General features: G+C 35.9%; 1 protein-coding gene across 7 annotated transcripts in view; it reads right to left on the minus strand.

The window, feature by feature from the left end:
- The window catches only part of LOC138691511 (oocyte zinc finger protein XlCOF6.1-like), an 84,901-nt gene that overhangs the window by 55,141 nt on the left and 10,879 nt on the right, over nt 1-18,881 (minus strand). For 4 of the 7 annotated variants that reach the window (XM_069813498.1, XM_069813503.1, XM_069813502.1 and 1 more), the window contains 2 exons: nt 1,988-2,082; nt 691-828 (listed from right to left, as the gene is read on the minus strand). The exons of 2 other annotated variants lie outside the window; for them this stretch is intronic. In XM_069813498.1, coding sequence (XP_069669599.1) covers nt 691-828; nt 1,988-2,077 — 228 coding nt within the window. In that variant the 5' untranslated portion in view covers nt 2,078-2,082. Of the gene's footprint in view, nt 1-690; nt 829-1,987; nt 2,083-7,633; nt 7,758-18,881 lie in introns of those variants that run through there. One more of the 7 variants, XM_069813499.1, reaches the window with a different exon arrangement.

Here is an 18,881-nt window from a genome sequence, read left to right on the forward strand (position 1 = left end):
TTTGAGGGAGGTGGGGTATGATGATAGAGACTGGATTAATCTTGCACAGGATAGGGACCGCTGGTGGTCTTATGTGAGGGCGGCAATGAACCTTCGGGTTCCTTAAAAGCCATTTGTAAGTAAGTAAGGGAGGCTATTAAAAAATTTTACTGCCATATAATGCACTCCTTTTTGATAGCACGACAGGCTTGCCGATGGAGTATGAAAGTCATTTTTTTGACGTGTATTTATGCTATGAACTGTTGAATTAGTTACAAAGTTTTCACGATTACATACGAGGAAGATTATTAATGAAAAGATATACTGACAAGCCATGGGCATTATTTGTAGTTTTTTTTTTCAATAGTCCTACACGATTCCCTAGATTTAACACCTACTGTTATTCTAATTACTCTTTTTTGTAATAGAAATATATTGTTACTCTCTGTGGAATTTCCCCAGGATATTATTCCAAAACTCATTATCGAGTAGAAGTATGCAAAGTATATTGTTTTTAAGGTATTGATATTTAATATCTTTTGCATAGATCTAATAACAAAACAAGCTGAATTTAGTTTGGGGGTAATTTCTTTAATATGATTTTTCCAATTTAACACATTATCGATTTTTAAGCCAAGAAATTTGGTTGTTGTTGTTTCTAAATAAGAGAGAGAGAACTACCGACCAGCACACTTCATAAACTGCACTTACCTCAGCTTCACTCTTCACGATGGGAAAGTCAACTGACGCTGAAGTTTCCTCAAATTGTATCTCTGATTTCACGTCATACCTGTGGTCTATACTTTCAGTTTTTATTTTAGTGACGTCCAAATCTAATAAATTCCCTTCCTGCAAATAAAAAAGAAAATAATTAAACAATTAAACAATACATCACACAAAGTTGGACTCGAAAATCCCGAGACTATTTATAAAGTCCGTCCACACTATTATTAATAGTGATGTCAATGAAAGCACGTGTGCCTATCCCAAAACCAATACTACATGTGAAAAGCGTCGTAACACAATACATACGAGTAAAAAAATTGATTTATTGCATGATATTTTGTTGGCGGAATGATGACAAGGATTCAAAATACAATATAATAGTTAATCTTATTCTAAATAGGTTATTACTGACTCAGTTTTAAATTATTTTATGCTCGACCATGCCGAAATGTAGTAATTATACACCTGGTAGCAGTCCTTTTATGCATATCATTAAAGTACACCTATTCATTAAAGTTCAGGTTTTCGATTATTCTCGGATATGCAATCGAAAGACAACGAGGGAAACGTCACGGAGGCTGGAAATCCATTACTGTCGCAGAAGGTTCTGTTCTGTTACTATAATAATTAGCGTTAATTGTAAATAATATTCAAATAAATTCAACTTGTCACCTCGTTTTTCAATTCTAAATCAATTTCCACGTTATATCAAAATTAGTTCATGTTATTCTCTACATTACATCAAGGTCAATGACATTATTGTTCCTCAGAAAAAACCAATACTTTCGCGTCTGCGCACATCTCACAATTCACGATCACAAGGTCACTTCCGATCTTCAGTCAGATACAAATAAAACTAATACTTCTGAATAATTTCAAGTTAGAAATATGGTCGAGCATAAGAAACTTGAAACTTGCCTATAATGGTAATTAAGACGCTCGTATGAAAATTATGAAATACTTGCGTCTTAATTACTATCACTGTAGGCTCGTTGCATAATGTACTATAATAGTTCTCGTAAAAATCATTGCAAGTAAGAAAAGTCCAAGATTTATGTTTATAATATATTTGCAGAAAATAAGTAGTTACATGATTTGTGAGAATATGTTTTATCTGAAATAAAATTGCGATTTTACGCTTGAAACGTCACATTCACAATTTTTAACTTATCTTATTGTGTTTCAACACGTAAAAGAAAAATATTTAATTACAAAGGTATCTGCTCCCTAGCTGTAAATGACACATTTAGAGAATAAAAAGTAATTGCTCTCAATATAGCACCTCAGATAAAAGCTTATTCTCTTCTATATCTGCGTTACTTGCTTGTACAGCCAATGGGTCGCACTCAGGTTCCATCTTGATTATGTCCATTACGACTGAAAAAGGAAATAAAGAATATTATATTAATATGCAGAAAGTGAGATATTCAGATAGACTTACTAGCTTCGCAATAATAACTGGATATCTGTGTAGTGTGTGTATTACTGTGGAAATGCGCCAGAAAACAATTACCACAAATACAAACCAATGTGGACACGAGGACAGCTGAGCATGTGATTCTAGGTGCTAGTTGGGGTTATTTTCTTTATCAACATCTGACGTTATTTAGCGTCTGAATGAGAAGGTAATAATACTGGTGAAATGAGTTCGAGGTCCATCACCGAAACTTACCCAGCATTTGCTCATATTGGGTAGAGGGAAAACCCCGGAAAAACTTCAACCAGGTAACTTGCCCCGACAGAGATTCAAGCCTGGGCCACCTAGTTTCGCGGTGAGACGCGCTAACCATTACTCCACAGGTGTGGACAGAGGGGTTAATATATCAGGGTATATGTATACGGGGATAACATATCCCTGGAATAATATACAGGCTCTCTGATTTATCTTGTACACCTATTATAATACTATACAAAGGAAACAAAAGACGGATCCTAAACCTATATCAACACATAAACAAAATACACCCAAAGCTACACTACACATTAGAAATTGAAAACAACAAATCCATAAATTTTCTAGACATCACAATAACAAAAGTAGACAACAAACACACATTCATAGTATACAGAAAACCCACACCAACAACAACACACATACACAACACATCCAACCACCCCACACAGCACAAACAAGCTGCATTCCGAACAATGGTACACAGACTACTCAACATACCAATGAACCAACAAGATTACAACGAAGAACTAAACACAATCAAATACATAGCACAAGAAAACGGATACAACACCAACATAATAGACAACATAATACGTAAGACAAAACAAAACCACAAAAAACATAAGAATACAACACAAACACAAGAACACAAAAAATACATCACACTAACATACGAAAACAAAAACACACACAAAATTGCAACCTCATTCAAGAAATTAAACTACAACATCTGATAGAGAACAAATAACACTCTACAAAAACATCTCAACACACAAACAACACAAACAAACAAATACAACCACACAGGCGTATACAAACTCAAATGTAACACCTGCAACAACTTCTACATAGGACAGACAGGCAGATCATTTCAAACACGTTACAAAGAACACATCACAGCCATAACAAAATTACAAAAGACCTCCACAAATGCAGAACACATCACAAATACCAACCATACCTACAGAGACATCAACACAGACATGGAAATACTGCACATCCAACCAAAAAGCCAGAAACTCAACACACTAGAACAGTATGAAATATACAGACACACGAAAACAAATCCCAACGATATTCTCAACACGCAACACAATTTCAAAACACATACACCCTTTGACTCTACACTACGAACGCACCCACACAGGAAACAAAAGGCGCCAAGACCAACAACGACCAGTTACGAAGATGACCGAAAATAGGTCGAAACATGTTAACAAGGTACGTTAAAATGTAATACAAGAAAGTACTAATCATACATATTCCGAAGTGATACAGTGTTAAAAGTTGTGTAATCAAGATGTACCTATTATAACTTTTTTGTTTGGATAGGTATTGGAATTTTTGTTTTTTAGCGTTATGTTAGAACGAGGGGCTAACATGAATGTGGAGATTTGGTGCATGTAACTACATTATGGTACAAGATACACGTGACGTCTTCAATTCTTCAAATAGCACTACATTCTTTAATCATGTTACATTGATTACACATATTAAGACGAGTTCAAAATGTATCACAATGTCATCTTCCTAATCAATAACAACAAAATGAAAGAAAAATGTACTTCCAATGTCACAACGTTATGCTTTGAGAGTCAAAGATATTTCAAAGGGTGATCATTCACATTATGTCCTAATGCACATTCGAAGGCGTTCCCCGAAAGACACTATCACTACCCGGCATGTTGCTGGCTGAATGGACACACAAGCCTGTCGAATGCGTTGCTGCATGTCGTCTGGTGTTGTCAGAATGTTCTGGTACACACAGTTCCTCACAGGAAAAAGTCGAATGTTGACAGGTCCGAAGATCGTACAGGTCACTGTACGTGAATTGTGGCATCGACAGTTGTTGTGGTTTATTTACATGTTAGACAGCGAACGCACAACATACGACGTGTACGGACGTCAGTCGTCTTTCGTTTTGTGTAAGTTAATGCACAAGATGAATAGGGCACCACAACAAACGGCACATTCTGATGACATTCATTTTGCATTTTGTTGTTGTCAGTGGAACTAAGAGAACAGCTGTGTGATATCATCTGCGATTCTGACATTAAAACTAAATTTTTACACTCCGATATAAGAAGCTATTGGATATCATTAACGCATGATTATCCTGGAGTTTCTCTCAGTAGTTACAATTATATTTCTATCGTGAAAAATGTACATACATGAGTCTTTAAACGTCGCGATCGGAACTCAATTAAATGAAATACAATTTATTCTATAGCCGTCACAGACACGCACTTGTTAGCGTCACTAAGGCCCGTAACACACTTGAAGAGTTTTCGCCAGCGAGAAATGTGTTGCGAGAAAATTAAAAAACTGATAACATGGATTCAAATGGACGTCCACACACTGGAAGAGATTCTCGTTCGAGGCAAAAACCTCGCGCGAGTTTCTCGCTGGGATCAGTAGCTCAGCGAATTTTCTTGACACATTTATCAAAGATGTTTGACATTTATACTCTTTATGACAATTGAATGTAGAAAAAGATATCACAGGTGGCGATGAATTGTATTGTTTTTATTTGAAAATGAGGAAAGATGGCTGATAATTATCGAACTTGTACGATGTCACCCGTAGGCCTATTTATATGTTACACGGGATGAAAACTATAAAAACACGAAACCTAAAGAAGAAATCTGGAGACAAATATCAGATTATCTGAAAATAAATAGAGCTATATGTTATTTTGATGAGATTTAATAGTATTAATTAAACATTTGAAATAATGTAGCTATATGTCGTAACAGTTTACATAATTTTAATCAGAACACAGCAAAGAATTATATATCATATCATGAATGGCAAAGAAAAAGTGTGGTCCATTCAACCTGAAATAACGCCTAAACGTATCATCATTCAAATCAAAACCAGTGTCCAAAACTCGCGCATATTTTCGTAAGCTACGATGTGATTTTCAGATATTTCTGGCTTTAATTTTAGGCCTACTTTTCCTTTTCATTAACAAAATATGTTCATGTAACTCCATTTCATTTCCTTATCATCTGAATACTCAGATTCAATATAGCGTTCGTACGTAATTTGTAAAACGACAATATACTTAGAGGTTATGTATTTAAGTACGACAATATACGTAAATACATAACCTATAATATTTCCCCCGAGTCATTACTATATTCAGAAAAATGCTTTCTGCATGAAAACAGTGCATAGATGATCACAGCGAGGTGTGATCTGTGACAGCGAGAACTCGCCAAGTGTGTGGAGAAAGGCTCTTCGCCTCTTTCGCGCAACAGATTTCTCGCTAGCGAAAACTCAAGTGTGTTACGGGCCTAAAGTGTGTTGCGCCAAACATTGGTTAATGCCCAATTACTCCAAAGATGATGAATTCCTGGTCACTATTTAAAAAGATTGAAACAGCTTGGAATTAAAATTAAACTTGACGATTGAATACTTGTCTCATACAAACTCAAAAGGGTTATCAAGTATTATGTTAATCACGTTCTGTCATGTGACTCACCTTGGTACAGTTCAAGTTTCTTCGTTACAACAAAGGTAACAAAACGTTAACACGTTAGCTTAGTTTCATTGGGTTAGTTAGCGTTGAAGGTCAAGTTAGGTTAGTTTATGTTAGGTTACATTGGAAAAATTTCAGTATACGGATTCCTCACTCACAATTATATCTTGAAATACTAAAAAGAGCAGATTTGTCTGTGTTTGTCGAATGCGCATCATCATGGAGGACAAGCAGATGTTTATCCAGTAACATCAGGTGTGAAACAAGGTTCGAAATTAGGACCACTTCTATTTCTTATCTTAATAAATGATTTACCAGATTGCATTAGCAACTCGCTTATCTTATTATTCGCTGATGATTTAAAAATTTATAGAAGTATTCAAAGTTTAGATGATTGTTTGTCTCTACAGACTGATAAAGATAAATGTTTGCAATGGTCTTTAGAAAACAAACCGCCTTTCAACATTACCAAGTGTAGTGTTATATCATTCACAAGGAGAAGACATATCACAATTACATGTATTCAATGGGAGGTGCATTACTGAAAAGAGTGGAAGTTGTCAATGATTTGGGTGTTCAATTAGATAGTAAGTTAACTTTCACATATCACATAAGTAATATAGTAGCATCGGCGTATAAGTCTTTAGGTTTTATTATTAGAAATACAATAGGTTTTAAAAATGTCAAGGCATTAACATGTTTATATTCAAGTTTTGTTAGATCTAAATTAGAATATGCATCAGTTGTTTGGTCTCCCACTACTATTAATTGAAAATAGCCTATACAAAAAAAAAAAAAATTCTTAGGTTACTTTATTATAGACAAAATGGCAAATATCCATTACATTAAAATTATGTTCCATATACCATGCTTATGTGAGTGTACAATTATAATACTTTAAAATTACGTAGGATTATTTACGTCATGTTCCTTCAATCAATTGTAAATGAATGTAACTGTAATCAGTTAATTAATCTAGTCGAATTTGAAGTTCCTAATTATAGTCATAAAATTAATAAAACATTTTTTAAGGTGTCCCCGGACAAATTACAGTACACAAACAATACCATGTATAGAAGTTGTTACTATTATAATAAGTATTTTAACAGTTGTGATATTTTTAGTTCTAGAAGTACATTTATATCTGTCATAGTACAAAAAGCTCAATCTATATGCAGTTTAGTTTAGTTTAATTTGTATAAGTTTTTTTTTAATTGCTACCTTTCGCTATTTCTAAGTAGTTTACCCTTATTGTTGCTGGGTAAATAAATAAATAAAGGAATAAATAAATCAGTGAGTGAGTGAATGAATGAATCATGCTTACGAAAAGGCACTTTCAGTGCCAATAATTTATTTTGTGTGCATTTTGAATTTTGAAGCGAGAGGGAAAGGAAGGAATACGTGTTCTGAAATTAATCCAAAAAAAGTTCGAAAATCGTGGAGTGGTCATCCTTCAGAATTACCTTAAGTTCAATGTAACAATAGTTTTAGGTTGTTCTGTGGAAAGTACATGCTTTGTATTCTATAGCCTACTCTTCGTAGAACGCAATATTCCTGAAGGGAAAAATGACGCCTCCTTTGGTATAGTTTTGTAGAATTACCCAAATGACAATCAACACCGCTCATTACATTATTTTAACAAAACAATCAGGAAACATGAATAGGCCTAATACTGCATGTTCTTAATGATCGCAATATCAATAAGACCTACATAAAATATAAATCACAAACTGGTGAGCGTGCAATAAATAATGAAAAAATATACGTACCGGTATCTTACGGAATAAATAACGGAGACCAAATTTATATAAATGTATTTTCAACATACAGTGCAGTTAAGAGATCTTGATATCTGTTCACATAGAAGGCCGTGACACACGGGTTACGCGCGTGGAGGGAGTAAGAATACGGAGTTGGCGCTATAGGCGAATATGGACGAGGGGAAGCGTGCCAGGTGACGGAGGGGGGGGGAAGAGGTGCGGGAAGCCATACTACACGCCACTTCGCTATGCGATTAAATAGACAGAAACTGTTTTTAAAAGAAAATCAGGTTGTAATAATACACAAACTTTATTTAATGTCAGGTTTTCATAATTTACAAACTTTATTTAAGAAGACATAGGCCGGTATTCATAGTCGGTGACTTATTTGTTCAATAAGTATGACTTTGTTAAGTTATACTTATTGGAAAATCTTAACTTATATGATTACGGTATTCATAGTCGGCTAATAAGTCGTACTTTGTTAAGTTTCATTCAATAAGTCTAACTTATGTGTATACAAATAAGTCGAACTTATTGGTATGAGAAATTGCAAGGCCATTGTCACGACAATGTAAATCAGACAGTCGATTTTCTTTTGTCTCTAAATTTATATGCATAGCTTCTGTACGATACAATAAAATGATTGATGTAATATACGGAAAGAAGAAAAGAAAATATTTCAGTTATGTACAGAAAGATGATTGTATTGTAGGAGATTATTCTAAAATATTCAAAGATTGTAGAGAATAAGAAGACCGACGCAGTTTTTTGAAGACAGAAGATTGCAGAAGAATGCAATTCGTCGATACATATTGTGGAACATGTAAGTAAGCCTAATACAATATTTTCTTTGAAAAGTGTATATTATAACATAAAGAAAGGAATTATGAAGTTTACGCGAAGTTGGAAATTTTATTGTAATTTGGCTGTAATGATTACAGAGATTTGGAAAACAACTACGGATAGGCTACTATGGACGAACATCAATTGTCACCAACGGAATGTTTTGACCAATGAACGTCAGTGATGGCTACACGAGGTCGTCTTCTAGTAAAATTATGAAGGACATTGATCCACCTGTAGCACAAATAATCCCTCTCACAATGGTCCAAGTTCCGGGAGCGGTTGACTCCGATATGATTGCGAGTGAACTAGAAGGTAAATAGTATTACATTCAACATTCTTTCTTGAACATTTAATTTGTTTCTTAGCCTATTAGCTATTATTTGTTAATAAAGAAAATTTTCAAATCATATCTATTTACATGAAGCGAGTCCGTAATAGGTAACTATACCTAACAAGTGATAGAATGAGAAAGAATAAATTCTACACAACATAATTAGCCAGTTGACATAGTGTACATATTGTTTACATTGCAGTCGTGTTTGCAGAGGAAGTAGAGGGAGCACATATTGCACCAAATCCTTCCGATGACGTATCCCCCTCTACTGCTGGTCCATCAAACTCAATTGGAGCTCAAACAACAGCGACGGCAACTCCAGCAGCATAAGCAGATCACACAAGAAAGCGCAGGCATGTAGTTTAGGAACAGTGTGAATTTATTATTATTTTTACAGGTCAATAATGTAACTGAGATTGGTAGCTCACAAACAAATACCGCTTGTCCATAATGAAATCCAGATAAATTACTTCACTCGGTTATTGTATAAAACTTCATAGTATTCATTGTTGATATTACAAATCATCTAAATTTTAAAATGTTTTGGTAAATCACATAAAAGAATAAATATTTTGCTTCTGTGAAATACATTAAAACTAATTGTGAAATTCATTTACATTTTATCATCATGCCTCCTAAACACTATGTTAATCAGTTCTTCCTGAAAGCCAAACCAAAGATTGCTGTGCAGATGATGCAACAGGCACAGATTCATATGGAAGAATCATTACGTTTGGATCATCTTCTGGTAAGTTGTCATTTTCTCCGAACTCGAATTGTGAAGCACTGCAGAGGCAACAATAAATTATATTTGGGACATTGTCGAGTTTGTTTTTTAAACCAACCGACAGATAAGGAAATCTTACCTTCCGTAGCTCAAACATTCTCTCCACTACATTAATTCTCGTCCTTTTGTCGGCTCTTATTGTACCTATAAATTTTAAAGTATCAAGCCGATATTTCCACAACTGCTTACATTTGACAATTTATTTACTTTCATTATGACAGTAAGAAAACTTAATTGGTTACTGTGGTTGCATGTTCGGTGAGCTCTACGCTCATTTGAAGCAATGAACCACCGGGAAGGGTAGCTGCGAATATATTGAATAAGCAGTCGTGGACAGCCGATAAGGGGTGGTCCTCCAGCTTGAGGGTTGGGCGAAGGACTAACAACCCATCATTGGCAGAGGAATAAGATTATGGGATTTGGTACTTAGAATGGCACCAGTCTTTACAGAACAGGACATTGGTAGCAAAAAAAACTAGCTAGAATAGACTTTCTGGGAGTACAAGGGGTTAGGTTAGATGAGAATGGCCTAACACCAATTTGGAACAGGATTCTTTATTCATAAAAAAGAGAAAAATTTAAAATTTTTAAATTATGGTATAGTTAACGACGCTCCCAACTGCAGAGGTTATATCAGCGTCGCCTGGGCAGGGCATATAACGCGCATGGAATCCAGAAATGCGTATAGAGTGTTAGTTGGAAGATGTGGGGGGAAAAAGACCTAGTTGGGAGGATAATATTAAAATGGATTTGAGGGAGTTGGGATATGATGCTAGGGACTGAATTAATCTTGCTCAGGATAGGGACCGATGTTTTGCTTATGTGAGGGCGGCAATGAACTTCCGCATTCTCTTAAAGCCAATTGTAAGTATGACAGCAAGAAGGCTTTGTTTTAAATTCATTTTTATTAACACATAATTTAATTTAAATTGACTGGATAAGGGTGTTTAATCTTACTAATACTGAAATTTCATGTATATTAAAGAAACCTAACCTCACCGATATATTGAATACCTCATATAAATTAAATTATGGTTTATTTAACGACGCTCGCAACTGCAGCGCCGCCGATGTGCTGGAATTTTGTCACGCAGGAGTTCTTTTACATACCAGTAAATTACTGAAATGAGCCTGTCGCATTTAAACACACTTAAATGCCATCGAACCCGCAACCTCGAGCACAGAAGGCCAGCGCTATTCCAACTACGCTACCTAGGCCGACAAATACCTCATATATTTATAGACTACTGTTATGGCTATATTTTAAGAACATTAAATTTATTTCAAAAATTTCCGTGGCATAAAATCTCAAGCGAACAAGAAATAGTAATCTAGAAGAAATGGCAAACCTCGCTATCTCGGTTTTGCAAGAGTTCTTTCCACTTTCGGAAGTACTGATTCCAAAACCTTTTGCAAAAACGAAACCTCCTTTTGAATTCAAGATTATAAAATTCAAAGCGACCCATGATGTTTCACAAGTAACGCTTTTGGGCGCAAATTTCCTGCATTTCAACAATTTCCTTGGCCAGTTCTTTATAAACGTTATTAATTTTTAGGTTAAAACTGACATAAGTCAGGGGTTCCTTTGACTTGATAAAGTTTAACTTATTTCATAACATAAGTCGCACTTGAGTCACTATGAATTGCAATAAGTTCAACTTCATGAAGTCAGACTTTGTAAAGTAAAGCTTATAAAATAAGCACGACTTATAATAAGCACGACTTATTTGGACCGAAATCTGCAATTGAGACGAGATTTAAGTTCGACTTATATATAAGTATGACTTATCTCGACTATGAATACCGGCCATAGTGAAAGAAACGAAATTATTTGAATGTTTTAAAGAAAAAAATTTCCTTCTTTACATAATCATGATATACTACACCAGTGTCTGTTACATCTCTATGACAAATTAATTATATTCAGTATTTTAAAATTATAAGCATATGCCATTATAACAATAATAAATTATAATAGTGTGCACGGATATCGGTTTCTTAATTACAATGTACAACTGATTGAAGTTTAAATCAATGATATAATATTTTATTACAGGTATGTTTAAGAAAGATTCAACGTAACATACGCCCATTGGCTGAAACTATGAATTAGGCCTACAGTAAAATTTCATTTATAAATTTCTCACTTATAGGCTACATTTTTCTTAAGTCCCCGCAAAATTCCAATATCTCTCATGTTAATTCAAGAGTCCACTGCAAGAATGATGGATGTCATTTGGAAAACATTTTGCAGGAGAAGCAATTGAAAGTTTGAAATGCTTAGCGCTCAAAGCTTAACTGTGATTTTCCGATCATTACTGGACAATGACTATCAGTGTTAATGCCATATAACTCTGTATGTACAGTTGTCAAAAGAAAAAGTGGCCGCTCTCCAGAAACAAAGTTCCCTTCGGGTATATTCGCTGCAATTCGGAGACAGGCGATGTTATATGTTGTTTGACCACGTTGCCTGATATCTACAGTTATAATTAGGGTATTCCGTGTGTTACTTGATGGTGTAATGGTAGCGTTCCGGCCTGGTATTCGTGAGGTCCTGCGTTCAAATACAACCTAGTTCTTTTTATGTTGCTTTTTGTTTTGTTTTTAAGAGAGAGAGACAAAATATACATAATTGCTCCTTTCTCTTTTACGATTATTTTAGTAATTAACATCAGGTTCATTAATGTATTATGCCATGACTTTATCATTATGACATTGTGGCTGCAAATGGAAAGAAAAAAGATTTTATTCTCAAGAAAAATATCTTTCGTGGCATAAACAAAACAAACTTACTGGCGCCTGCCTTAGAACATTCAAACAAGCGTTCGAAAAACAAAACAAAAAGCCACGATTCAATATTTAGTCTATCTTTCCCTTATCTTGATCACACCATGCAGTCGAGTGGCCATGGAATCGACTAGTCTTTGCAAATAGCGACTATTCTTAGACACGACATTCCAGGCATTCTGAACATACATACATAAGTGTTCTGCCCATGGGCAGGTCTTTCTTTGCAAACCCAGCTTTCTCCAATTTTTCATATTTTCTGCCTACCTCTTAGTCTCCGCATATAATCCACATATCGTAATGTCGTCTATTATTCTTCTCAACCAGTGACCCAACCAATTTCTTTTTCTCTTTCTAATCAGTTTCAGCATCATTCCTTCTTTACCCACTTTTTCCAACACAACTTCATTTCTTAGTCTGTCTGTCCACTTCACATGCTCCATTCTTCTCCACATCCACATTTCAAATACTTCTATTCATTTCTCTTCATTTCGTCGTAATGTCCATGTTTCTTCCCCATACAATGCCACACTCCACACAAAGCACTTCACTAGTCTCTTCCTTCTTTTTCCAGAGGTCCGCAGAAGATGCTCCTTTTTCTATTAAAAGCTTCCTTTCCTCATGTTTGCAGTTTTTCTTGGGAATGATAAATGCGGTAACTTCCCGTTGCTTTCCGCATACCACTGTCTCTTTCGCATTTTATTAGATCCCAGGGGGCCCAGGCGTGGTGATTAGAAGAGTATATTTGACTAATTGGGCTCTCCAGACTTCACCGAAATTCACCGCAGGGGTTAAATATTAGTTCTATAAGGATGTTTGACCCGATCAGAGACCGGGAAATCCCTATTAGCCTTTGCCCCCCGCATCCTGGGCTAGCTTCTACAAATCATGAATTGGGCCAATTTTTCCGCATGTTTCCACACTTGTGCTCTCGTAGCTAAGCGTCGGAATTTAGATGTCAACGTCTCAGGATCAATTCCTCGTCGCTCCTTTTCATTTTATTGTGGTTCAAGATAGTAGAATGTAATAATATAAAAAGAAAAAAAACTAACGTCAGTATTATGCAACTGTATTGTTCCAAACCTAATATTAAGTTTATGTTATTTATATCGCTAAAGAACGATAATTGAATATAAATTATAACTCGAATGTTGTTTATGTCACTAAAGAACGATAACAATATAAACAACTTGATCACAGAGTATAAATGATAAATATCTGTTTCTTTAATTAATATGAGATATTATATAATATATATTTAATTATTTACATAAAATAACCTACTTTACAAAGAAAAATGGTTATTTGTATTAAAATAATTACATAAAATACATGGCCGGGTAGCTCATGGTAGACCAGCTGGCTACAAACTGAAAGGTCCGGGGTTCGATCCCAGGTGATGACAGGATTTTTTCTGGTTGCCAAACTTTCAGAACGGCCCCGAGGTTCACTCAGCCTCCTATAAAATAGAGTACCGGGTCTTTCCCGGGGGTAAAAGACGGTCAGAGCGTGGTGCCGACCACACCATCTCATTCTAGTGCCGAGGTCATGGAAAGCATGGAGCTCTACCTCCATGCCTCCCAAGTGCCTTCATGGCATGTTATGGGGATACCTTTACCTTTACCTTTACATAAAATACATATTATTTGTATCCCGAAAGAACAATAACTGAATATAAATAATTTGAATACTGAAACGCTAAAGAACGACCACAGAATATAAATGATATCTTGAATATTATTTATATCGTTAAAGAACGACAAACAGAATATAAAGAATTATAACAGGATACAAATGATGACATGAATATTATTTATATCTCTAAAGAACGATAACAGAATACAAAAAATATATAACTTGAATATTATTTATATCGCTAAAAGAACGATAAAAAAATATAAATAACAGGATCACGATGAAGGACGATAACAGAATATAAATCATAATTCGAATATTATTTATATCGCTAAAGATCGATTAAGAAATCAAATGAAAATTTGAAGAAGGCCCGAACCCACAACCTTCGAATCATTAAGCAAACATTCTACCACTGGTCTACGAAACACAGATAAGGGACACTTACATAGTTCCGGAACTGCTTCTACAAGCACATGCATCGTGTAACATCGCCGTGACCTGAAGTGGACTTAGAAAATATTCGTTGTTCACGAGTGCGGCCAATTTTTTTTTTTTTTGACAACTGTATACATTCTATATGTCTTAAGCTATGCATTGACAGTCTTGGTTCATTTTCGACAAGAAAGTGACATCCATCATTCTTGCAGTGGACTCTTCAATTTATTTCAGTTATTCATTTTTCTCACACGATCGAATTTTATACCCCGAGAGGTACAAAACATTCATTTATACGCTCTAATTAAATTTTTCTCAAATTTGGGTTTGCCGTGAAAATGTAAGAACTCGAAAGTACCGTATTTACCCCATTGAATATAATACACGCGCCAATTTTTTTATCGTAAAATAGCCTACAGAAAAAAACTGGCGAATACAATACACACCTGTGCTAAAAACCACTCAAGTTTAAAAGTATATCAAGACAGGTTAAATAAAGGCACAGCCTTATCTCTAGCTGTACATCACATTCACCCTCATTTGCAATATCAGAACTCGAACTTCTGGTCAACAGGGGTGTCAGAACATTTACTGACAATAACTAACGTCATGCTACTCTATCGTCTGTAATTATTTGTAAATCTTTTGGCTTTATTAAAGACGCGCCGTTTCTGTCAACTGTTTCCCACCATATCCCGTAACATAAATAGAGCGTTAATTTTAATTTGTTAAAGTCTGAGTGTTTGAGTACGAATTAATACGCATCCCAGTTTTCAAGACAACATTTTGTAAAAACAAATGTGCGTAGCCTATTATAATCACGCAAATACGTACGGTTTAATGTGTGTTCATTGTTAAGATGTGGCCGGTTTTGAAATTCTTGGAAATTCGAAGCTGCCCATTCTTGTCTCCGCACGTGGTAGCTAAGTAGCTTCAGTACTGTTGTCACGCCAGGAGAAGGCGGCTGAAGTACTTAGACGGGGCGGAGGGGAAACAGTCGCGCATGCGCATCGTGCTGTTCACTGCAATATTCCTGTTTCACAAACATCTACTGCACGTGTCTATGAGTCTTTGCGACTTTGTGAAATAATAGTGGGGTTTTTACTGTAGTGTTTTATTAGTTTCAACAAGACAATTGTTTTCAGTATACCACAAATCTTGTATTGCTTTAGTTATCCTTTGCTTTTCGTGTTAATAATGTTGATAATAATATAGTTAATAGAATTTATGTTATTGTATACTGTTATTTAGGTTTATAGCAGTTTTTTGTTTATTGTAAATATGTCGACAAAGAGGAAACAAGGATTGACAATCTACAGCGAAGAAAGGAATATTATTAGAAGTGCAAAATAATTCTGTGATGAAGAAAAAGAACAACAGTGCCTTTGCATTCCTCTTACGAAACCTACAGCAAAGGTAGAAAAGTACTCTAATCTATCCACAAGAACAATACAGCGTATAAGGAATGAAATGAAAGACTACACAGAAGAAAGTGCGTTGTCGACACCTGAGGGGGGGGGGGAATGTAAACGTCCAGACTACCGAAACGTAAATGTAGATGACTTCGACGGGAGATTGACAAAAAAGATATAATTGAGAATTTTTATTTGAAAAAGAAAGAGGGCCATCGGCGTAGCTGAGGAGGTAGCGCGTTTGCCTGCTGATCTGCAGTTGTGCTCGGGAGTGAGTTCGATTCCCGTTTGCGCTGACTACCTGGTTTTGTTTTTTTCCGAGGTTTTCCCAAGCGGTAGGCGAATGTCAGGTAATCTATGGCGAATCCTTGGTTTCATTTCGCCAAATACCATCTCGCCATCATCAATTCAATCGACACTGAAGAAGCTAGTAGTTATTACAGTGTCGTTAAATAACAAGTAAAAAAAAATAGTACCAAGCTGCAACAAACGTCTACCCTTTTACAAGAGAAAATTGATTTGAAATGAAAGACAACATTAAGACGAATACTGAAGAAAAAGGATTTCAGGTGGAAGAAGTATGCAGCAAAAAAAAAAAAAAAAAAAAAAAATGAGGAAAACACTGTAAATTAGATTACGTGAAGATATCTACAGCAAATAAGAAAGCTTAGGAAAGTGGAAAAACCGATTTTGTATCTGGACGAAATGCGGATAGATAGGCTTACCAATTTAACGTTTGCCAAGTGCTGGCACGATAAAAATGTTACGGGAGTTTTGACTACCATAAATGTGTCCAGAACACCCATTGTTGTCCATCAGGATGGGGGCGGTGGGGCTAATGGCTTTGTTGAGAGATTCGAGTTAATATACACGGCTGGAACATAAACAGACGATTATCATGGACAGATGGTACTCCAGCAATTTTGAAAACTGTGATAATGATAGTCATAGCGACAGCACCGAAGATGCGGAATCGTTTATGTCTGTCTCCGTTCCCTTGTAGCCAGGTAAGTGGACGAAGTTTTCAGGTCAGAGTGTAGCGTAAAGTTCCCCCGTCCCGCCTATCTACTCCCCGCGCCAACTCGTAGCGCGAAGACAGTAAATCGGTTATGCGCCAGTAGGAGAATCAATTCCGAGAGGGAAGAGAGTAGGGCTATGTGCAGAGGGAAGAAATAGAACATTTTAAACAATGAGAATCCAAGTCCAAAGCTGTGACCGCACTGAATACAACTATCCTAACATCCCTGCAAACTGAAAATATTTTGACAATTGACTCAACCTGATATGACGAGAAGGTTGCTGATTGGTTTTTGAACTCCAATGAGTGGAAGAAAGAGAAAATTTGTTTGTAACTAGCTCTTTTTTCTGTAAAATAACCACATGTTGTTAACTATTAATGCTATTTCAGATGTAATTAAATGCCATTTCAGTTATGTTTCTTTCTTCAGACTGCTGCAGCCAAGAGCAGCACAAAAGCTCATCTTGTTTGTAAATAACATGATTATACATTAATATAATTGGTATGAATATTTGACGTTCTAATACACACTGGATATATAAGTATTATCTCTGTAAAGTATTTAAATACACGTTCTCCTCCTTCCGTGCAATGCAAGCACGGCGTGTAGTGGGAGGGGATCCTAGCAGACGGCTTTCCAGAAAACTGGCAGCAAGCTGGCAGTCTAAGGCTGACTCCATATTCTTACTCCCTCCACGGTTACGCGTGCGTTTTCTTTAAAGCGCTTCATGCATTTGTGCAACAAAATGAGGGTCGAAGAAAAACGCAATTATTTCAGCTGACTGCAAAATGGTGGACTATTAATATTGACATCTATTACTGCAGTAATAAATTTAACCTTAAAAGAACCGAACGTGTTAAATAATTTCTACCTCCGTGATAATGACATAGAATTATTATTTCTACACGATTTTAACAATAATAAACGTTGCAAAAGACCAAAACATGCATTCCGTCATGATGGATCGTGCAGCAAACTCGTAAAGCGATTAAATTACATAAGTTAGGTCAGATGCAACAGTGTTCATGAGTAAGATAGTTATATATAATAAAAGTAATATAATACAGTTATATGAACACTTTTTAATGATTGAATAAAATTAATAATATCGGTTAAAAACCATACATGTTTCGGAGGAATGCTCCTCCATCTTCAGTGGTAGTACCACGACGCTGGTACAGATGTTCGACCGCGTAACGTAGCTTAAGGAAGACTTTCATAGCTGATCGAAAACTTTTGACCGGGAGTGTACTTCGAGAATTTGATGATCAAATGGTTTTCAGAACATGGGAGGGATAAAAATAAGCGGAAGAAGAATAAAGAGCATGCGATTTGCTGATGCTATGGCGTTGTTAGCAGAAGAGACGACGATACTAAGGGATATGCTACTGGAGCTAATTGACAGCTGTGAGCATTATGGGATGAAGATAAATGCAAACAAGACGAAGACCATGGCTGACGCAAAAAGAATAAAGAAGGTAAACTCGCGAATTCTAAATGAGACAGTAGAGCAAGTAGACAGCTTCATATACTTGGGGTGTACTATAAGGAGTAACATGAACAGCTGCCAGGAAGTCAAAAGGAGGAAAGCAATGGCAAAGGAAGCTTAGCCAGTAGCATCTTCTGCGGACCTCTGGAAAAAGAACTAAGGAATAGATTAGTGTAGTGCTTTATGTGGAGTGTCGCATTTTATGTGGCAGAAACATGGACATTACGACGAAGTGAAGAGAAACGAATAAAAGCATTTGAAAAGTGGATATGGAGAAGAATGGAGCATGTGAAGTGGACAGACAGAATAAGAAATGAAGTTGTGTTGGAAAGAGTGGGTGAAGAAAGAATGATGCTGAAACTGATCAGGAAGAGAAAAAGGAATTGGTTCGGTCACTGGCTCAGAATAAACTGCCTACTGAAGGATGTAGTGAAGTGAATGGTGAACGGGAGAAAAGTTCGGGTCAGAAGACGATATCAGATGATAGACGACATTAAGATATGTGAA

This window comes from Periplaneta americana, chromosome 16 (assembly GCF_040183065.1).
Source record: "Periplaneta americana isolate PAMFEO1 chromosome 16, P.americana_PAMFEO1_priV1, whole genome shotgun sequence".
Lineage (NCBI taxonomy): Eukaryota > Metazoa > Arthropoda > Insecta > Blattodea > Blattidae > Periplaneta > Periplaneta americana.